At 39.7% G+C, this 23720-nt stretch overlaps 1 protein-coding gene across 2 annotated transcripts in view; it reads left to right on the plus strand.

The window, feature by feature from the left end:
- The window catches only part of NELL1 (neural EGFL like 1), a 277760-nt gene that overhangs the window by 38843 nt on the left and 215197 nt on the right, over positions 1–23720 (plus strand). For both annotated transcript variants that reach the window (XM_027732486.2, XM_027732482.2), the window contains exons 4-5: positions 1443–1613; positions 20795–20891. In XM_027732486.2, coding sequence (XP_027588287.2) covers positions 1443–1613; positions 20795–20891 — 268 coding nt within the window. The remainder of the gene's footprint in view (positions 1–1442; positions 1614–20794; positions 20892–23720) is intronic.

A 23720-nucleotide genomic window follows, 5' to 3' on the forward strand; every position in this document is an offset into this window, starting at 1 on the left:
TACCTCCTTGTGTTTTCTACTTTGCCTCTTGAGTTTTTCATTCAGGTGACCTGATAACGCTCATATGTTGCACTAAAAACAGGATGACAAGGCACTGGCAGGATTGAGTTTCACATTTGGTGAAGACTTACTGTCTTTGTGTTCCCCTTCCCCATCTGTTGGGATCTTTTGCACGTGTTTCCAGCTAGTGTTTTATCTCATAAGTAAGTTCCTTCCAAAGAACTCTGTTTTTCAGTTCCAAAAAGCCTCAACTTCACTGGTAAGGTCTGATCTTGAAGAAGAGCACAGACTCCGTGTAACTCCTGTGCACACAGGCTGCTGGGGTCTGTGCAGTGTAAGAGGCTTGTGGGGAAAATGAAAATCAGCACTTGGATATTTGTTATTTTGTGTTGCATTTGTTTTTTGGAAGTGGATTCCATAACTGTAATTTTTTCCTCCCTACCCCAAACTAGCACCTATCTTTCAACTGCCATGTTAAATTGGTGTTGCCCAGCAGGGAAAACATGACACTATATCTGGACAATCTAACATCTTCACTTGCTTGTAGAGTTATTTCTACTATAAATGGAGGTACACCCTCTTTCTATATCCAGAGCTTCATTTTAGCAGGAAAAAGATTTGTAAATACTTGGTGAGGTCCAAGAGAAGCCTTCGCTATTTACACGGTCAGTGTGCCCTGGAAAGGCTAAATTCATCCTAGAAAAAGACTTGGCTCCCCCCACATCTGTGTGAAGCCAGTTTGTCAGCTGTTCTTGAGTGTGATAACTGTCTGAAGGTTTTGATTGTTGGACTGTTTATGCCAAGTGTTGAGATGCCTAATCCAGCCAGGAGGTTCTGCTGTTCCACTGTAAAGCCAAACGATCATGGCAGTAACAATAAAAGTCAGAAAATGAGTGAAGCACAACTGGGTGTAGGGGAGTCCTGAAAGTAAACAGTTGTTTGGTTTTTTCAAACTAGATTTGCAAGTAGTAAATACAAATGTAATGATTACCCAGTGGTTTCTTAACTTAATGACTTTTTGTTTGTTTGTGGTTCTTTATGTATGTATGTACAGTTTATGTATGTATGTATGTACAGTTCTTTATTTTTCAATTTCCTACAAATCTTGCACTCATATAAAATATCTTGATGAAAAGTATAAGGCTTGGTTTCTTGTAGTTGAACATGTTCTGTGGGTAAAAATACTTCAATTTCCTGGGCTAACAAATGGTACTTTGAGCTGTTTTCATGTAGTTGCTGGTTTCGTACTGCTTGGAATGCATAGTCTTGTCTCTCTACTACTTTGAAAAAAATCAATTCGTAGCTAATCCATGCTGAGTAACCTCTTTAGACTGTGGCCTTCTGTGTGGTGTTTGCTTAAAGATGAATTAAGAAGAAAGTGACAAAAACAGTGATTATATAAAAAAAATTGCAACTGATTCTTCTTTATGTTTTAAATACAGCTATTTTGAACTGGAGAGCAGTGGCCTGAGGGATGAGATCAGGTATCACTACAGGTTTAATGGGAAGTCAAGAACAGAGGTGTTCCCGTACCGCCTGGCAGATGGACAGTGGCATAAGATTGCTGTGTCACTTAGTGCATCCCATCTTCTGCTCCACGTGGACTGCAACAGGTAAGAAAGTAGGTCCAGTAACTTATATTTCTTTAAAAAATAATCTCTACTTACACACAGGAATAAAATTGGAAAAGGAGGTTTTGTTTTTTTCTTTTTTTTAAGTGTCAAATTCAAAAAGCACGCTCAACTGCCGTGGGATAAGAAAAGGAAAACAAAGTATTAAAATGAAACAATTCATTGTGATTATGAACAAATGTGGAAAAGGTTGATTGCTGACTGGGGAGTATTAAATGCATCTCTGTAGTTTAGGCACTGGCTGATGTTACGTTTGCCTGTGATTGCATTTAAGTGTGATGGATTGGCGTGTGGTGAACTGCTTCCCTCAGCATACCTGAAAACTTGAAGAATAAGATAGGTGCATCAGAGGCATTTTAATTTCATTTTACATAATCAGACAATGCACTTTTTACTGATTTTTCTATCTGCTGCCTCACTTGGAAACTTCTGAGAAACCTGGAAGGTTCTTTTTGCATGTCTGGAAACGGTGCTTTTTATGTTCTGAGGGGTATTCTGTCTGTCATTGCACTTTTCCTTTAAAAGTTGTGAAGATTGTGAGATGGCATAATGCCAGGACTTCAAGGAACGAAAAACAGCAAACCTAGCATCTCTGCTCCCTAGAATCCATCTTGCCTTTGGACTTGATCTCACAATGTATTGTAGACTTCAAACTTAGTGGTTGATGAGCAGAGATCTTGATATTGGCATTTTCAAAATGGTCTTTAGGACCGAGGAAAACAAACCATTACTTTTGTTTTTTATTGCACTGAAAATAATAAAAAAATATCCTTTGCATTCAGTGAGAGGATCAGCATGTGCATTTTGGAATTGGGGCACTTCAATGGGCAGGCTGATGGTAGCAGATATTTTTATCTGAAGTCTTCATTTTTTTCAGACAGGCAGAATAAAGTTGGATGAGTATTATAGGAGTAGGCGGTTATTGGAACATTTGAAAGAGTTTAAATTTTGACCAAAGTAATTATGAGATACTGTTTTGAGAAGAATGTTACAACCATTTTCTGCATCTTCATTAACTACTGGAAAATCTAATCTGAAGGAATGTTGCTTCTTGGATCCTTTTATTCGGACCTTAGAAGCAATTAAGTACTTTGAGTAATTTTAATTTCATTGAGGCATGAAATCTACAATTTGTGAAGATTGTCCTCATTTCAGTAATTTGATTTGTTTTTCTTACCCTTATTGTATATTTCTTACATTATTTCTTTGCTTACGACTTTATGCTTTTTTGTTAGTTTATTGATATACTGGGTTTTGGGATGGGTTTTTCATTATCTACTATGATGTGTTTTTTATTTTTTCCTTAATTTTTTTTTAATGAACAGCAGATGTGTTTTAGGGAGACCCTTTTTAACAGACTGTTTAACTGGCTGCTTTCTTGCACAGAAATTGAAAAAAAGACAACACAAAACAACTGCCTGGTGCAGAATTCTATCCAGGGACAAGAGGACTGCACAGAGTCATGGTTGTGACATGATTTTCTTTACAGCAACAGGCAGAAATAGATAAATACAGTTATGGAATGAGCTGTGCTGTCATGTCAGGTGACAAATATGTGTAGTCATCTCTGTCAGGGGCTGATCCATCTAACAGTGTCCCTTAAGGTGGTACATCTCAAGGTTGCTCCCAGCATAAATCCATACCTAAAATATCTCTATTTGGCTGTGTATTTGTGGTATTTTATGACAACTCCTATGGAAAAGTAATGAGAATAGTTCTGAAAGCATGACTTGAGGGCAGATCATAGTAGAAGTTTAAATGAGAGGAAAAAAAAGGAAGTCTTTAAGTTCCTGACTCAGCTGTAGCATCACTGTTGAGTTAATTAGAGAGTTTAGTGAATGTTGGTGTTAGTTTCCTTTATTAAATCTTAACCCTTTATATCTTTGCACTCAGAAGGGAGTCAACATCTTGTTCATCTTGGCACTAGCACTTTCTGATGACACTGCAATAAATGGCAGAGCTGTGAAAAAGAAGAGCAAGCCAATGAGGGGATACTTCTGAGCACTACTGAAAACCCTAAGCTTGCTTCACCTTAGTGCTAGGAAAGCTGCTGCTGAAAGTATGCATAGAATCCAGTGTTGAGAGCTGGGGACTCTACATGTAAATGTCACCATGTTGGGCTGGTGCGGTGTCAGTGGCTCTGGGCAGAGTTCAGGATGCCTCATGAGAAGTGATGCTTCCACACAGTTAATTGAACAGGTCACAGGGAAAGAGGATATGACCCGTCTCATCTCCTGCAGAGATTTGGTGCCATCAGAACAAGAATTTAGCTTAATGTGTACCTGTCTAGTTAAAGAAGTTCTCTGCTTTTTGTTTACTGTTCTTTCCCCTGTAAAAAATAAAAACAAAGCAAAAAGGAAAAAAAAATAAAATTGACCAACAAAATGAATCCCTTAGATTTCTACTGCATTTCTTTAAGGTGTTTGCAACATTGCTTCCTTACAGATATACCTGAATTTGGTAAATGCGTTACTCCTTTTGTTTAGGGCTGTGGTAATATGTTATATATTTGGAAGGCTATTGTGAGCGAATCATTTGTGAATGCAGTGTTAGTAAAGTTAAGCTGTATGTGAGAGTGCGTTGAAAGTGTTTGCATTGGGGAAAATGCCACAACCTAGTTTTGCTACAGGATTTGTATTGTGATACTGAAAGCTGGTCTCTGGCCTCCAAAAACCTGCAGTAGATCAGAAAGCATTGGAGATGAAGCTTTGCATTTGTAAACAGATAGTCGAATCTGCTTTTACTCTTCACAGCCTTGTTGCCCACGTTACTCTGATTTGTAAAATTGCTTTGACATTTGATACTTGATTATCTTTTGGATTCAATTCAAAGTCAACTTTGTTTTTCAGACCTGGATAGGTTAGGGCAAAGTACTTGAGAACTGGTAAAAGCCTTTAGTGCTTTTAAGCATCATCTTTAAAACAGTGTAATTGCCTCTGTTCTAATGAGATATAATACCGTGGGGGAAGCATATGTATCAAAGGGGTATATTTGCCCAAGTGCATGTCCTCTTGAAGTCGGCTCCTGCTGCATCTTACTTGCTCCTTCAAGAGCAAGGAGTGAGAATTGTAGCTGAGTTTGATGTTACAGCTTGGAGCTGCTGGCACAGAAATCATAGAATCATATTTTGGGTTGGAAGGGACTTTGGAGAACATCTAGTTTTACTGCCCCTGCCATGGGCAGGGATACCTTCCACTAGACCAGGTTACTCCAAGCCCCATCCAACCTGGCCTTGGACGCTTCCAGGGATGGGGCATCCACAGCTTCTTTGGGCAACCTGTGCCAGTGCCTTTCCCACCCTCACAGGGAAGAATTTCTTCCTAATATTTAATCTAAACCCACCCTCTTTTCAGTTTGAAGCCATTCCACCTTGTCCTATCACTTCATTCCCTTTTTCAAAGTCCTTCTCCAGCTCTCTTGTAGCCCCTTTAGATTCTGGAAAGTAATATAAGGTCACCCCAAAGCCTTCTCTTCTCAAAGCTACACAACCCCAACTCTCTCAGCCTGTCTCCAATGGAGAGAGAAGGAAGGTACCTTAGAGTCCATGCTGAAAACCTGTTGAATGTCAGTGGACTCTTCTCACTGACTTGAAGAGCCTTTGTGCTGGGCCAAGACAGTGACCTCTAGTCAGGGATATGTCTCAGAAAACTGACATAAGAAGCTGTGGGTGTACTTGCTAACATGCTTTTAACTTTCTAGTAAGGTTCTGAAAGCTTAGAAAAATGAAAAGGCTGCATTAATTATAAATGTACTACTGATGCACAAGTAAAACCTATGCTGAAAGTAACATGGAAATTAAATCTCTTGCTGTTGGTGGGATCTGTGCTCTTCTATTCTAGGCAAAAATGGGTTGTCAGGGACCTTCTGGAGAGTGTTGAGATTGAGCTAGAGCAACTTTGTCATTGTCAAAAGGTCCTTAAATAACCTGTGGTACTAAAGGATTAATATATAAACAAATTAACTCTGCTATGCATCTTTCCAGCTTTGGTCTCTGTTCATACTTGCACTGAGATTTTCAACCCCAGGAGACTGTCAACTCCTACAAGATCCGATGTTTGTCTTCTCTGGGAATTAGTTTCAGCTGTAGAGTTTTCAGCAGTAGAGTCTGTAGCATTTCCCATGGTACCCGCCTGTCCCCTGCGATGCTTGTCCCCTTCAACAGTGACAGCACAGAAGTATGTTCCATTCAGTAGTGTTAAGAGTGAGAGGATAGCATGGAGCCTACAGTTTAAGAGATGGTAGGTACTGTATCAAAAAGGATTTATTGGTAATTTATTTACCAAATAGAAATTCCAGGTTGTTCTCATTGTGTTTGATTAATCTGGGGAGGTAAGCTCAAAAGGTGCTTGCATTTTTAAAATTGTTTTATCATCAATCTTATTGCTACAAAGGTACTCACCTTTTCAGACAGTGTCTGTATTCCTTTACTTGAACTCTGTCTGCAGGCAAAGAAGGGAGAAAGGTGCTTTGATGCAAAAATTAATGTTTTTCCAGTGAAAATCTGTGCTGGAGTGCCTTTTGCTGTGAATACAGCCTGTGGTTTTGATGGATACTCTCAGCTGTTTGATGGAGGGGGTTGGTAAGAGCATAAGAGAATAGATTATAAAACTGGAGCAGGCTAGGATGTAGTCTTCAACTGAAAAAACATGTTGTCTGCTTCTTTTATGTTAGAACAGCGCATTAGGGAATAAAAAATGCATGAGCAGTGAGAACTTTTTAATTGGAAAAATAAATAAATTAAAGTAACATCCTCCAAATATGGGAATCCAAGACCTCTGAGTTCTTATAAATAAGGTATTCTGGCTGCCAACCTGAGGTTTTCAACTGATCTAAACAAAGTTCTGCGACTTTAATTAACGTGTAATGAATTTAAAGAAGGTTAAAGGATGTATTTTAAAGAGGGATTTGCTGCTTTAGTTACTGTAAAACACTTTCTCTTGAGAGATAAAATGGTGTGGTGGCAGTGTTATGCAGCTAGGTAATTTCCTCTCACTATTTGAATATGGTTTTGTGACCTAGATTGCTTCTCTGCTCTTTAAGCTGTAGCAGAAGCTGTCAGAGAAATGGTTACTTGGATAGAGTGCTATAATTGTGCATTACAGGTGCACCCAACATCAGATCTGTGGTGTTGTGGATTGGAAGTTAATTTTCACCTGCCGGTTGTCCCTTTTGTTTGACAGAAAGGCTGTAAACTTTTTAGCATAAGAGAGATCTCCAGCTGGCACATCACATCAGCTGCCACCAGGCCTGTATCATTAGAGTTAACTGCAAGGAAATGTTTGGGATAAATTCAGAATTATATTATTTTAAAGAAATTTCTTAATAGCCAGGGGTTTTCACTGAATGGCTAATGCATCAGCAGAATGGTAGTATGGGTGTGACCAAAGGCTGAATCATGATCTGTTTTCACTCAGTCCCTAATTATGATGAGAGTTTATTGTATTTATCCTAAAAAATCAGTTGAACTATTTTGTATACTGTGCTGATGGAACTGGGAGAAGGCATGAGTATTTATGAAAGTGCTGAAAAAGTACTACAGAAAACATATGATAACAATCCATACCTTGAAGGCAGCCTGTACAGGTACTTGTACAGGTACCCGGAGCACTGTGCTCCAGCAGAGAGGCCTCACTTAGCTCCTGCTCAGTGTGGAATCTGCATCTGCCTCGGGTTCCTTTCAGGAGCTGATCCAGGTAAGTAGACCTGCTGATGTCAGTAGAAGCCATTCTCTAGGAGTTTGGTTAAGGGTCTTCAATAGGAGCTTGGGGCAGAGCTCTAGGGACCCATGGAGCCAGTTTGGTAACTGCAAAGCCCAACTACTGCTGAATGTAGACTCAACAGTGGTTTTGTCTTTTTTTTTTTTTTTCCCCCCTCTTAAGTCAGAACTGGGGACTTGTAGTGCTTTCTGGTGAACTGTAAATGTTGATAGATAGGTTGATGCCTCCACGAGGGCGGGAACAATGTGTTATGCTTTACCATTGGCAACTTGCATTCCTTGTGATTTTATTTTCTGGGTATGTCAGAGAGAATGGATGATGGTAGATGAAATAATATTAAATCAAGACGTGCAAGCCTCAAATGATTTAGTAATTTCCCAGAGGGTGTGACTTAGGTTCATTATCGAATTCTCAAATATTTGTATGTTGGTCCAATATACATGTAGACATTTATTTAATATTAAAAGCAATAAACCCTTAAGTTGCTGTTGTTAGTTACAAAAGCAGTCTCTGAAAATTTAGCCTGCATAGTTTCAACTGTATCTGGATATTTTTCTACGATCTTTTTTTTTTTTTTTTCAGGGGAAATCTCCTGTTACTTGGCTCTGTTTTCTTTTTACTTGTTGGAGTGCTGATGGGGGTTATGTGTACAGAGATGTGATCATGGTAATTTGAGAATCAACAAGATAGAGCAAATGTTTTGAGCTTTTTCCTTTCAGATTATAAAAACAATTATCTTGCTCCAGCCAGACGGATTAACCGAGATCCAAGACGTAAATGAACTCTTCCATTTGAAGCGGTTAGCTAAACTCTGGAGTTTAGAACTACAAGTCAGATAGGATAATACTGGAGCTGAACTGAAAAATGCCAGTATAATTCTAGTTAAATACTTTTGTAAAAACATTGGACCTTTGCCAAAGAGCAGGTGAGAACCCCCCTGACCTATTCAACAGCTGACTTGAGATCTGAGTCTCCATATAGCAAATAGTACAGAGTCTTTCCAAACGATCTGAAACCTCCTGAGTGTGGTGGGGAGTAAGAGGGAGATTGAGCAAACAGGACTGCTGAAGTTTGTGCAACCAGCCCGGAGTTTTACGAAGTGGGTTAGTGCTTGAGGTGTCTTTCTTTGGCCATTCAGAACAGCAATAACTTCCAAAAGAGAATTCTTTTTAGAAATCTAATCTTGTCAAAATCCTCAAGTTGGCTGCAGGGAGGTGGAGACTGCTTAACTGCATTTATTACTAACCCCAAACCTGACAGTTCTCATCACTGCACGATTTGGTGACAGGAAACTGAGCACCCTTAGGAGTGGTGGTGCAGGAGCAGTCATGCTTGTTCCTTGGGTGTGGGGAGCTGGAGGCATATGAGGTGCTCACAGGTGGAAGGTGTCAAGGCCTGGAAACACTGTGATGGGACTGTCATGCCTCAGAGGTGTCAGGCAGTGGCATGGGTCTCACTGCAGTGGTGTAGTGTCCTCTCTCACTTCACATGTCATGCAAAGCCACTTGGCATATTTGCAGATGTAGCTGTGTAGGAGAGGTCTAGCCAGGCCTCCATGGTGTTTGGATGGTTCCTGCAGTGTTTAAGGGAGTCAAGTAGGCTCAGCCCTGAGTGTGGGGACAGTGGAGTTTCTGGTTCTGTGCCGTGGGCATGAACTGCTTCGCAAATATGCCAGTTTAGAGAATGGCAAGTCCAGTCTCATGCTTCAGAAGGTGAGGCACTTCTGGGAATTGAGGAATGCTCCATTTCTACACAGATAAGTATTCAGTAAGCTGGTTGAGGTAGTTTTATAGTTTTGGTGGTGTAGGGTTTTTTATGGAAAAAAAAAAATCACATATTGGCCTCTGCTTCCATTTCAAATGTTTTAATGTTATGAAGAATCATTGTTGTGATCTGTATTAGCAATGTAATGGTACATCCAAGGAGCAGTAAGGAGAAAGATGATAGTTTAATCCTCAGTATAGGATCAAGTTAACATGCAATTTCCAGTCCTATAAGTTATTCTTATATCTGAGACCAGTCAGTAAATGAAAAAATCAGCTGAAGCTGCATTACTTAATTAAGCTGCAATTTTAGTGGCATTCTCATCAGCCTGTCAGTAGTGAAAGCAATTAACTAGCACTGTGCCAACTAATGCAACTAGAAGGACTTCCTCAGCCTGAGCTGAATTTCTGATTGTCACACCACCTTAAACTCTGCTGAAAGGTGTTCTGTGCAGCATCGCTTGGGGACAACACTGGCCCCAGTGAAGCCTGAGTGAGAACTCATTGACTTGAGCAGAACCATGCTTTCACCTCCTGAGTGTGTCAGGTGTGAGAAATGTGCTGTCCCTGGAGGGTGCTTTTCTGCCTGTCTGCTGGCAGTTTCCATCTAAACTTAATTTTAGAACCAATATAATGGCTTGTTCTATGTTTACTCTGTGTTTCATACACCTCCTCAGTCATGGCCAATTAGTTATTATGGAGAGAGTGTAATGTTGTCTTTCAAACTCCCAAGACTAAACCAGGCAGTTGAAAAATGCCGTGGGAAAATGGAGATGTGGGTTATCCAATGAACCTGTGGGAACAGCTGAGGAACATGGAATGAGCTGGCCCTCCGTGGGTGAGTCCTCCCTCTCCCAGTGGGTAGTGGGGAGGAGTGGCAGCTCTGGGGAGAGCAGAGTGCGGTTGCCCAGAGCTGAGACAGCACTTCTGGCAGGGCTTTGGCATGAGCGTGGCAGCCGAGGCGAAGTGTGCGATCCTCAGCCTGCAGTTGCCTTCAGTCACTGCAGGAAATTGGCTCTGGAATATGGATGAGGTTATTTTATGATTACATACAAATCATTTAGTGATGACATGAACCCCTTGATGAGATGATCCTACGACGAGATACCCCGTAAAGCAATTAACTTCTCAGCAGATGCGTTTCTGGAGGGGGGGAAGAACCTGTCTAATAGAAAGGTTGCTTGTGGCTGGCTTGATTTTAAATTTGTCTTTTGCAGGAGTGCAGAGAGGAGTCAGAATCAAAAGCTTGATTCTTCTTGCAATTGCACCTGTCTTATTTTACTGGGTAAATTAACTTTGGGGTTGAGAGGAGCATGACACAGGAAAGACAAAGACTGCATATATTTTATGAAGAATATATGTTTGGAAGCTGTAAACTCACTGTGCTTCAGGTTCTGCTGTAACTGCCAGCTGTGAAGACCTGTGTGCTACAGGGACAAGGACTGGCCCATCCCTTTTATAGAGCAGGCAGATGTAATAAAAGCAAAATTTCAGCACTGCCGGTTCTCACTCAACAAATGCCTTGTGACAAACCCCAAAAGCAATCTTAGATTTTTTTTTTATTAATTTATTTTTTCATGAAAAATTGGAGATGATATAAGCCATGTAACCATGGTTTTACCTCTTTGGTGTGGTGGACTTTTATTTTGGGGTTAATTTTGCTGCAAGACCTTAAGTATCAGTGCTTCTTTGTGCCATTACTCTGATGCACATTTTTACCCTTTTGCTTTCTGATGCAAGATAGGCCTATTTGTTTACTACTTGTTTTGCAGAAATTTTAATATAATTTTTAAATCTCATATGTATCTTGCTCTAAGGGCTTCTTGCTTAATTTGTGGGAGAGGAGCTTTTCTTTTTATATCTTGAAAAAATTCATTGAATTAATTTCTTCCTCTTATTTCTAGAATCTGCTTTTAATTGCTGAGAATTGGTTTGCTATTTGGCATCTTGGATGTACTCTGAACATTTGGTTCATCTGAGATGGGCTTTTGGTATGATGTTTGGTATGGTAACAAATGAGTGTGCTGTGCTTTTAGTTTTCTTGTTAACAGATTGCTTTATTCAGTGTTCTGGTCTAGAACCCGAGCTTCAAAGCTGGGTGAGGTTAAAGGTGGTCTTTTAATGACCCTGTGAGTTTTAGATTGTCCTCATTTATAAGTGTGTTTGACTGTAGTGGATACTTGTGTGCATGATAAAAACCCTACAGCTATGTGTTTTATGCTCTGGGAGTCAGACAGTGATACTTACTCACAAGTGGTAAAAAGATGCCAAAGTAACTTTGGAGAGTCAGAAATTTGTTTGAAAAGTGGTATTAGATCCACGTAGCTCTCAACTCTATGTTGAGATGTTTGAAGGTAAGTACCTAAATTCACATTAATCCATAGGAGATGTGCACATTGATTTTTATAAGAAAAGTATGTGTGTGTGTAGATGACATTTACCTCAGCAGTTCAGAGGAAGAATTCTTTTGACCTAGACACCATCTTAAACTCTGCTGAATATGGTAAAAGTTATCACCTCCATCAAAACCAGCAACAAGTACATTTCTTTTGTGCTTCTGCCACCTGTAGATTACATACAAGTTTTATGGGCAATGCCAAGACCAGGAACCACGTGCTGTTCAGCTCAGATTTACCACTTCAAAATGGATTTTTTCCAGACAAATATTTTTAATATTTTTTTAATAGAAACATTATTAAAAGAAAAAGGTTTTTATTGTGTTTTGGTGCTGTTAGGCAACTAAACACCATACAGCTGCTGCCCCTACAGTGGGATAGAGTAGAGGATCAGAAAGATGAAAGGGGGGTTTGGGGAAAGGGAATTGAGATAGACAGTTTAACACATAAAGCAAAGCAAAATAAGGAATTAATTCACATCTCCCATCAGCTGGCAGGTGTTTAGCTGTTTCCTGGAAAAACAAGGCTTTGTCTCACATAGTGGTTATTTGGGAAGACAAATGCCATAACTCCAAATGTCCCCATTCCCTTTCTCCTTTCGCCCAGCTTGTATTGCTAAGTGTGATGTCACATGGAATGGGATATTCCTTGGGTCAGTTGGGGTCTGCTGTCCTGGCTGTGTCCCCTCCCAACTCCTTGTGTACTCTGAGCCCACTCACTGAGGGGGGGGGGTGTGGAGCAGAAAAGGCCTTGACACTGTGTAAGCCCCTCTCAGCATTAGCTGAAACTTGGATTTGTTATCCACAAATCCAAAATATAGCACCATACCAGCTGCTGTGAAGAAAATTAACTCTGTCCTAGCCAAAAGCAGTACAGTTGCCAAAGCTGAGCAACACAATAAATATTTGGGTATCAAACTACCTGTCTTGGTCTTAAAGGTCCCACTCTGGATCCATCACAGGTAAGACAGAGTTGACCTCATAGTTTGCCATAATTCTTTTTCCCTGCAACTCTTGAAAAATCTTAAGCAAACAGCCAAATTTCTGTTTCTGCTTAGAGTCTGACTCAACCTATTTTCTGGTTTTTTTGCACTTTCAGAAGTGCTTTTTTTTAATGAAGATGGGTAAACACTGCAGCCTTGTAGACAGGCTGTTAGCCTAGGGCTTAGACACTCTTAAGGCTGTTATTGTCAGGAACCCTTTGTGTCTGTTTTGTCATTTGCAGAGTAAAGATCGTAATACTGACCTTGTTTGTAAAGTTTTGAAATCTACCTCTGGATCTCCAGCTGAAAGACACTACACAGGCATAGTACTCTGAGAAGGAAGGATTTCTGCCCTTCACTGTTGTCATTCAGTGGGTCCTGTCTTTACTTTGAATCGATAATGGTGATTGGTTTTAGTTTAGTGCTCAAGAAGTACTGCTAAAATTCATTGATAACCTTGTAGGAAACTGAAAAACCTACTGTGTTTTGTGAGGAAAGCCCCACACAGGCAGATAATATCTCTGTGAATTTACCTTTATTCCATTTATATGTGGAGAATAAACCCTCAAACCTGACAGTGAAATGTGCTCTTCTAACCATCTTTACTTGCATTTGTTTAATTTCCTCCTGTGTGTTATAGGGTCTCTGAAGTTAGTTTGAATTTCTTCTGAATGAAAAAAAAGAGATTTTTTTTTATCAGTTATATTTAGATAAATTTTTATTTTTATATTTTTATTTTTTATTTTTATTTTTAAATTTAAATTTGTAGTTGAATCAAAGTGAAAAATAGAGTACATTAACTTAATCTCTGTGATTGTACAGGAAAATCAATGGAATCATTTGGCTGACAGAGCTTGAAGAGAACTGAGCATGCACTCCTGAGTCTTTTACCTAACATCTACTATTACTGGACACCTCCTATTTTTTTTTCTCCCAGAGCTGAACAATAACTTTTGATTAAATAGTTGGCAGTTACTATGTATATTCAGAGATTAATAAGAAATGGTTTCCTTCAAACCCCAAGATTTTAATCTAAATTGCTTTCCTCTGTTAAGTGATTGTGAACTCCTATACTATGACAGAGGAGATAGCACAAAAAAAATCAAAATTTCCCTCAATTTATTTTTATGAAACCAAACACTGGAAACTGAATGAATAATTCAGTTAAAGTTGCTCCAGAACTGAATGCATGTCAAATAATGCATCCTATCTGTAAATACTATCGAGAAAATCCAATCACATTGGTATTGACACATTTTCATAGGGAAGCATATAGAAAATGGGTTGAAAGAGAAATATGTAAAGATATCCTAATATTTATTTTTAAAATGAGTTCTTAATCCTTCTGGAAGAATAGATATAAATACAAATGCCAATATTGTATCCTAAGGCTCAGGACTGATATAATCAGTTTCTTTATGGAGCTGAGATTCAGAAAACATGTTGGACAAACTCTTTGAAGCAGCTGGTTATTTTTATACAATGGGTTGTGTTAGGAGGCCTCTCATTTGAAATTTTAGGTTCACTGAGTTTTTGAAGGTTCACCCAGAGATTAGCAATGGTCAAAGGTGGTCAATACCTCTGCAAATTAGATTAGGAGAAAGACTGATGCAAAACATGGGGGAACATCTTTCTCTCCTCTGACTTTCAGACATTGACAGTGCTATTTCAAAGACTGCCATGAACAGAATTTCTCCATACCCATCATGTATTTAAAGGATCTGAAGATCCAGATGGATGTGTACAGGGTAATGAATGGTTGCAAGAGTGACAGTTTCGAGGATCAGGCTTTGAATTGCAAAAATCTGTTTTGATGATTCACCCTGGTGTCAGGAAGGGCTCCTGTGCAGCTGTTGGAGCGGCCTTCAGAGAGTGATTCATTTACTGTAAGATGAATCACACCCTAGAAACACTTAGGTCTCCTCATTAAATGAGTCTAGAGAACTAGCTCTACTGTAAGCATAAACTTTTGAGACATTTAAAACTGGACGTGATGGACTCAACACCTGTTCTCTACATGGAAATTTATAACTTCAACAGAGTACCTATGGCAGCCATATCAGGAAAAAAAAGCCTGTTCTTGCATTAATAGAGACCAGGGACTGAGAAAGGAAGTTCTTGCCATGCCTCAACGACAAGGATATTTGGGCTGCAGCTGTTAGTTTCTGAAGTGTACTGCTAATAAACCATCCAGCAGCTGTTCTGGCAGTCACACCCACACCACCTGGGCTGCGACTGGGGCCCCTTCACGGTGGGCAGCTCCAGTGAGCTGATGGGTGCCCTGCCTGACTCCCTGCACACACCACACTCACGCAGTCAGACCAGGTTTCCCTACCAGACTGACCCCAGGTTTCCCACAGCAGGGTCACAGAAGTCCAGATCCTTCAAATACTTTAATCTTGGTGCAAAAACTAAATAACAAAATAGCAGCTCAAGCTGGGTGCCTTCGAGGAGGGACCCCAAGCAAAGGAAACTCTGGGCTTTTATACTTTCACAAGTCTAAATCTCTCTGGTTCAAGCCTGATTAATGCAGTTTAGGGCTGTGTGTGTGTTCACAGATTTCACAGAGTATTCTGAGTTGGAAAGGACCCATGAGGATCACTGAGTCCGACTCTTAAATGATTGGCCTGTCCAGGGGTCAAACCCACAACCTTGGTGTTATTAGCACCATGCTCTAACCAAGTGAGCTAATTTCGGGGTTTTCCTATCTAGCCTGCAAATTGGAGAAGGCATGTTCCTATTTTAGTAACCCATTCATATTTTAGACCTGAAAGAATTTGAAAATGTCATGATTTGGTGTGTTGCTTTGTAGTGACTGTTGAATTGCACTCTATTTTATTGTTCAGAATTTTAGGCAGTTGCACCTCCTGATCAGTCTATGTTGGCTGATGTACTCTAATGTGAGCAGACATAAAGTTTATTTTCATGTTCTGCTAAATATTTCAGTAATTTTGAAAATGCTTCTGGCATGGCCAAGACTGTCTGTGTGAAGTAGAGCTGCATCTCCACAAAAGTGGAAATACTCTCCCAGTGTTAACTTCTGGTTTTAAAAGTTATGTGTAAGAAATCATCTTCACTGCAAGAGACAATTCTATGTCATGCTTTTTCCAGAGGGAGTGTGACCCACTGTGTAAGGCAGCTAAGTCTCAGTCATGCTTGGTCTAATGGCTCAGACCTTGGGCAAAGACTCCATCTTTGTGATCTTGGTTAATCAGTCTTTCTGTGTTTCAGTTTACACATGTGTAAAATGAGGATATTTCCCTATTTTACCATCATGTATTATATACATTAAACTGTTGTATATTTACACATTATAAAGATGCTAAAAATAATTTATATTGAATATACAGAAGGGAACTGTCTCCTTGTCCAACAGAGCTTGATTTCTGGACAACTTGTTCTTCTGTGCAGAGAAGGATGTGTGTATATGTATTAGCATGCAAATATTTTAGATGTGCCTCCTTTCAGGAATCCACTGATTATTTTATAGATTTTCTATTTTCTGCATATTGTCTTCATTATGGCAGAGACGCCTGTTCGGATTGAGTCCTTGAGAAAGGTGTTCCCGAGGACCGCACAGGAATATTTAAATAAAGTGTGCAGATAGGGTAGAGATGTGGATACAAAACACAAGAATATCATGGGTATTTGTCTACCAACGGATGTTTTTCTCACTACATTTTGGTAAAAGGATGAGAGGTTAGTGAATGTATTCTGAGCATGAACATTTCAAGACAGTAGGATTGGTTCATTGTTATTACTCCAGTTTTATGGTTTAGCTTCTTTAAAATATATCAGCATAAAGTAGGGGCAAATCAAGCTTTCTCTAGGGAAGTGAATGCAGCAATCATAAATCTGAAAGTCTGAAGTATGTAGTAGAGCTTCCATTAACCTGGAGACCTGGGTCTCCTCATGTTGGAGGGGCTATTCAGTCTGCAGTAGTTTTAGTGACCACAGTTCCCTGGAGTCCTCTTTCTGAGCATTCCTTTTCTTGTGAAGTGTATTGCACATTTCTCTGTGTCGGTATCAAAACCAAATGTATTGAAAACTGTTCTCCAAGGAGCTCTAGACCAGCACTTCATACACTGGAAGTGTATAATTTAGCCATTCATATGCCAAATACAAAGTATTGGTCAAGCGGGTGTAAAGCCAGAGAAGGTGACACACCTCAGCCCAGAAAGCCAAGCAAGGGAAAGTAAGTGATGTGGAAGCTTAATGTAGCTGTAAAAAAGAGGATTCTTTTGTTTCTATTCAGCAAAAATATTTTTTCAGCCTGAAAACTACTTTCCTTCCAAAGAAAACCAATACCGGAAGGGAAGCAGAGCAAGGGTTTTTCCCACTTCACAAGCAATAATTATAAGTGAACCTCACCTTTAAGTAGTAACTTTTCTAATTGCACTTTGAAATATGTTACAGAATGTTCATGCTTTATGGGTTTGTCTAAGTGTGGAAACCCCCGGAAAAACCACCTGAATGACCACTAATATTTGATAGATTTGCGATGTACATGCATGAGTAGTGCTAACTTACGGGTGAAACCCTATTCCCAATTACTAATGCACATGCCATTGTAATTATTTTGTATTGACAGGCTGTCTTCAATATCCAGGAAGTCCTTCTCTTCCTCAAAAACCTGTTCTAGGAATAAAGCACCGCTTACCGTGTTTCTGTGATTTAAACAAGAGCTTGGCAGGCAGGAGATGGGTCCAGTTCCTGGCTCTGCTCCAACTGTGCCTCAGTCAGCTCTGCTGGCTATCAGCTGCTATTGTGTGTAGCTGGTGAAGCCCTGTTTGCTGAGGTTTGAAAAAGTTTCATCCGTGTAGTTCTAGTATGATTTTGTTTAGCTGTTTTACAGCTCTTTAGCGTCTTCCAGTCTTACTGGAATTTTAATTCTTTTTCATTGAAGAAACAGTATATGGTAAATCATGTTCCTTGTGAGTTTTTGTTTATTTGTTTTCTTTGGTTTTGATTTGTATTTTTTTGGGTGATGTGCTTTATGACCTTTTCATTTCCCAATAGTATAGAGGGGCTGATAGGATTAGCAATAAGCTGTGTGTATGCTTGCTGGGGCTTTTTTTTATTTATTTTTGCTAGTGTTTAAACAGTGTACAGTAATAAAGTAAGTTCACATTGTTTGCAAACCAGATACTGGCAACCAAAACATGTTTTGACATAGGAAGATAATCAAGGACTGATTTACATCTCATACCTTCTCTTGAATCCTGAGCCTGTTACTCCATGGGCAGATCTTATGAGAAGAAAACAAACCAGTCTTTCAGACATATGTGGAATAAGGCACAAACCAAGCATTAATTAATCCCTTAATTTGAGGTAAATACCTGTTTCAGAAATGGAATTCAAATTAGGGTAGAACAGTAGAGGAATATGGGGAATCCTGAGCTTTTGTGTCCTGTGAATGGCACTTTCTTAAGAGCCTCTGGAAAGAAGGTTGATAGAGCCCTTTCCACATAGGTTGAAAGACTGTTAAAAAATCAGAAAAGACAAGATAAGCTGCTTCAGTCTCTGATTTGTCTTCCTTACTTGCTGTTGTTGAACTGTCATATAACAATGTCAGTTAGGTTTTGATTTTTTTTTTTAATATGCAATTGCACAGAGATACTGTAGAGTATCTTCATCAACTTTAACTAGGTCAGGTGAATAAAAGTCAAATATTCTTCAATAAGTAGTGTTGTTGAACCAGGTCAGCACTGGGATTTTATCTGTTAGCAGAAACTGTTCTTTCATGAATATTGACTAGTCTTTAGGAGATGAGAAATTTCCCATTTCATTATTAACCAAAATCCTGAATAAAGTTGTGTTATATATGCAAAGATAAATTCCTAATATGAAAGTGGAATTCAGTGCACGTGCTCTCAAGGAGCATATCAATTTTTGGTTCCTCGTTCAGAATTTTGCAGCAGTTTTGCATCTCAGTAGATTTTGCATGAGGTATGGCAGAAGGGATCTATTTACACTTTAAAATATTGATAGAGATGGTACATGCAAAATTCCTATAATAAACTTGAGCAATAAAATTATGAGTATTAGAAGAAGTCTTCTGAGTCCTGTATTTGCATTCTTAAGTTGTAATTTTCATATAACTATTTTGTTTTAGGTTTAAGATTTTCCTTGTTTTTTCTCTTTTAAAAAATAGTATGTTTGCTTTTAGTTTTATAGATTGCTTCCATTTGGTTTTGACAAACGGTTTACTGCTTTTCTTGATAAGCAAAAGTGGGTGGAATATATGACTCTTTGTACTTTGACATAAAGAACTTTATCAACCTTTCTGGAAGTTCTTTAGTACTGGGATGTTATTCTAGGCCTCTGCAAATATGTGAATTTTCCAATAACGTGGTATGGTGGGTTTGACCCCGGCTGGACACCAAGTGCCCATTGCAGCTGTTTTATCACTCCCCTCCTCAACTGGACAGGGGAGAAAAAAGTGTAATGAGAGGCTTGTGGAGCGAGATAAGGGCAGGGAGAGATCAGTCACAGGCAAAAAAGACTTGACTTGGGGAGATTAGTTGCATTTCTTACCAATTAAAGTAGAGTAGAGTAATGAGAAATAGAATACCTACCATTCACTGCCGCAGTCCAAAGGGATCTTGCTCCTTCGCAATTCACCTCTCTCTTCTTCCTGTGCTTGTCTTCATTCCTGATTTTTCTCTACCTCCTCCCCTCAAATGACACAGGGGGATGGGGAATGTGCCTGCAGGGGCACAGCTGCCTCCCCATGGTCTTTACCACAGGTTGCAGCCCCTCCTCCCCCTCCTTCTACACTGTCCTGGGTATCTCATGTGTTCTCACTCCTCTTTCTGGATGTAACTGCTCTTGCGCAGTAACTTTTCCTCCTTCTCAAATATGTTATCCCAGAGGCATTACCACCATTCCTGATGGGCTCGGCCTTGGCCAGTGGCGGGTCCATCCTGGAGCCAGCTGACTTTGACTCTGTTGGACATGAGGAAAGCTTCTGGCAGCTTCTCACAGAAGCCACCCCTGCTAACAGAACCTTGCAATGCAAACCCAATACTCGTGGCAACTTCCAGTGTGAAAAATGAATGATTACACTGGTGAACCTGTGCTAGAAACACTCAGAGTGGAATTGGGAAGATAACTGTGCAATGAGTTGGGTTGATTGTGTTTTTCTTTGGTGTTTGTTTTTCATGTTTGTTTTAAAGCCGTAGCTTTAAAGAAAACTAATTTCACCACAGATAATTTCACCTCTTTAAGCTGAAGGTCTTGATGTGTTCAGAGTCTTTTCTGTTGGCTGTCACGCTGGTGTGATTACACAGCAATACATACTCCCTGCGAGCTGGATAGTAATGGAAACAGATTTCATCATCCTCTCAATAATCCTGATTAAGCATGCTGGTTTTGTTATGGAGCAGTGAGTTCATGGCTCCCTCCGATGTGACATGGCAATATGAGAATCCAAGGTCAGTAACTCTGGCCTTGAATTTTTCATGTTCTGAAATGATGATATCATTGTAGTGGTCTGTGTTCCTGGAAGAGTTGTTATGGAAACTTCATTGCAGCTTTTCTAAAAATAAACAAACCCCCAAGCAAAAGCTTTTTCAAACTCCAAATACTTCATTGATTTAAAAATTCTGTCTTACAACAGTTTTTCGCGAATTAATTTCCAAAATTTGGTATGCAGAGTGCTGCAGTCGTGCAAGTTTATGCAATACATAAAGGTTGCTTATGGAGCTTGTATTACTTGCTGCTATTGTTGGATACCATGCATATATAGAGGTCCCATCCTGTGCCAGACCTGTGCTGGTGACAGACACAAGCTGGATGGGCAGTGGTGGCACCACACGTGAGTGCCCAGGCTGAGTGAATTCTATGAGGAGAGAAAGGTCCATGCGCAAGGATGCATAACACAAATCCAGAAGAAAAGGAAGCCATGGGAGTAGTGTAGTAGTGTGGAATAAAGTTCCTTTGTGAAGTCCATTCAGAATTCTAACCAGCCTGAAATTCCCAAAGGGTTGTTGGATCTGGTTGGATCTTCTGTATGATTGTATGTTTTCTCCAGGGTGGATGGTTGAGTTTGAAGGACATCCCTAGACTAGGATGGTCCTATTTTATTATTTTCCCTACTATGGTGGGTGCTTTTAAAGTTCTAATATACCTTCTTCATCACTATCAATGATATGTATTGTGTTTGATATTAGGGTTTAATGTTGGTTTTTTTTTTTTGATTCTACTTTCCATCTTTTATTGTTAACTGATTCTGAAAGTTTTCAGAGGAAAAAGAAAATTAAATGGCAAAATTCAAAATAATGGCAATGTATTCCCTCTACAGGATTTATGAACGTGTCATTGATCCCCCAGAAACGAATTTGACACCTGAAAGCAGTTTATGGCTCGGACAGAGAAACAGGAAACATGGTTTCTTTAAGGTAAGCAGTTATGAAATGACATGTGAAGAAGAAAAGTAATAGTCAACAAGATACTTCCACTTAGTTATCTCACACTCATGAAATATGAACTGTAGAAACAGCGGACAGTTGGTAAACAGCTTGTTTACAAAGTAAAAGTTTCTGATATTTATTCCAGTTTCGGATTAGAAGCCACAGTACAAGTGTTTATGTGTGAAAGGAGTCTACAGTGCAGCAATAGGCCAATCTGCCTATCGTCAATCTGGGCATGGATTTGTTGCCAAGGTGATTTACCACCCACTCGGTTTCCCTTTGAAGCTGTCAGTTCCTAAGACAATTTTACAAGTTGCCTTTTTCTGAGGACCTCTCCTCAAAGTCCCCAGATTTTAACAAGCTAGGACAATTATTTTATGCTAAAATTATTTCAGCATAGCAACTAACAATTTTAATTGTGAGACAGAGGTAAAAGCTAACTTTTAAGTTAAATGATGGTCCGAGAGTTGCTCTGAACCTGGACTACATTTCATCCTCCAGCAGCTGAGCTGTCACTGGGAAGTGGAATTGATAGCATTATTTTATTCTACAGCTGTTGGTTTTTTACCTCAGCTGCTTCCCACTATTCCACAGATGGTAAACATATGTTTATAGCTACATGGGGAAAGGAAGAAGTTATATTGGAGTCGCCTATCTGAAATTCTTATTTTATGCAGGGAGTCAGAGCCTCAGAACTCTGGAATATTATATATTTGCAAATTAATATTTCTACGTGTTAACACTTTGGAAACAGCAGGGTAGCTAATGATATGCTAATGAACTGACAATTTTTATTGATCATAATGAAAGCCGACAAGTGCCTTACTTTGCTTTATGCATGCCTGAATATTTTACCAACTTTCTTCAGGGCAGAAATATAATTGGTTGTGGTTTTTTTAATCCTGCTTGCGAGTTTCAAAAGTCTTAATTTTTTTACTTAGTCATTGCAAAAACTTGGGATTTTGCCAGTTTGTAAAGAGTACACATCTCTTTCCATATATTTACATGCTCAGCAGGACCTCCCTTTCTTTTTCAGAGCAATTTGTTTCACTGTTTTAGCATATAAAAAAATAGATATATTTTCCTTAATGTGTAAACAGAGATCTGCAGGGAAATAAGAGCATTAAAAAAGAATTAGCATTTTTGTGTGTGTGCTGGAACCATAAAACTGTGTGTAAGAAAAAGCACTGGATGCTGTTCTGAGTATCATCTTCGACATTCCAAAAGTTTTCTTTCTTTCTTTAATGATAGTTAATTAATTGTCATTTCTCTTCATAAATGAGTAGCATTAAAGCACATTTTGGTCATAATCTCACGCCTATATTAGATTGTAATTCTTCAGTATATCGGAAGAGGCAGGAGGGATATGATATTCCTAAGTCACTGTGACCAGCTGCTGCAATTTTTCATATTTATGCTTTTGTTCCACATCCTTATTTACAGTGATTATTCCACAAGTAGTCCTGCTGTGCCTGTGGCCTTGCTGGGGACTGAAGTGCTCTATGGTGTAATCAAGGGAATTGAAGTCTCACCCCTTGCTACTGGTATCTCTTACTGGTTGTAACTTATCTGCTACGACCAAGCACTTGGAGTTCAGACAAGATAGTGTGGTTGTAGCACAGCAGTGGTGGGAACAAATGTGGAGCTGACTTAAGATAGCATTGTCTGTTTGGTTTGAAGGCAATCTCATGAGTTACTTCCACTGAAAACTACGTGCTGACACTTCAGGTTTGTTTGTGTGGCTCTGTCCTGGTTCTGACCAGGACAGGGTTAATTTTTGCAGTAGCCAGGAGGGAGCATGGCCAGGACATGGAGGTTATTTTGTACCACCTCACATCATTGACAGGGGTAGGGGAAAGGGACTCCTTGAGGAGAAGGGCTTCCTTCTGGTTGAAGAAACGTGGTGGAAGGAGCCTTCCAGTGTTGTCTATTATCGTGAATGTTTGTCCATGTGAATAATTTCTTATACCCTTTGCTATCAAAATTGTTGCTGTTACTGCTCATTTTCTTATCTCATTGCTGTTCCCAGTAAATTTTTCTGGTCTCAACTCGTGATCTTCACTTTCTGTGCCTTCAGTTCTCAACTCCATCCTGCTGCAGTGGGAATGGGGAGAGAAAGGGGGATCCGTGGTTTGGGAGAATCTCAGTGGGGGCACTGAATTGGGGAATACCATTCACAACAGCCTTAATTTATCCACCCCTTATTCTATACCATTTATGTCATGGCCAGATCCTACACCTTCCAACTACATATACATATATATGAATATATATATATATACACATATATATGTACACAAGCTCAGGTCTCATTTCCGTAGTCAACGGCCATCCCTCTAAGATGTCTGTTGAGTTCATTTAGTCCATGACTGTGGGTTCTACCCATCCTAGATGTCTTCCAGGGCAGGAGGGCTGGTGTGCTGTTGGCTGGTTGCCAGCTGCATCAGCAGCTCACGACTGGTGTCTCTGGAGTGATCCACACTCACTGTCCATGGTAGTTATGGAATTCAGTGGACGTGTCCTTCAGCAACAACCTCCATGTCCTAGCCATGACCCCTCCTGGCTACTGCAAAAATTAACCCTGTCCTGGTCAGAGCCAGGACAGTGTCCCAAACACAAGATTTGTTTTAGGGCTAGAGAATACTATTATAATCAGATTAGGAAACCCGAGTAGATGCAACTGAAAGAAAAAAGAGTGTTGCCACACATCCAGGGAACTCTCTCTCTGGAATGGATCTGATTGCTGTCAGGATCAGAATTATCTGCAAAATTTTGTTTTATTGCTGGGGAGAACCCTTCTCCCTAGGGGTCCCTCCA

The sequence above is a fragment of the Pipra filicauda genome, unplaced genomic scaffold (genome assembly GCF_003945595.2).
Source record: "Pipra filicauda isolate LSUMZ 115617 unplaced genomic scaffold, ASM394559v2 scaffold45_size4122338_pilon, whole genome shotgun sequence".
NCBI lineage: Eukaryota > Metazoa > Chordata > Aves > Passeriformes > Pipridae > Pipra > Pipra filicauda.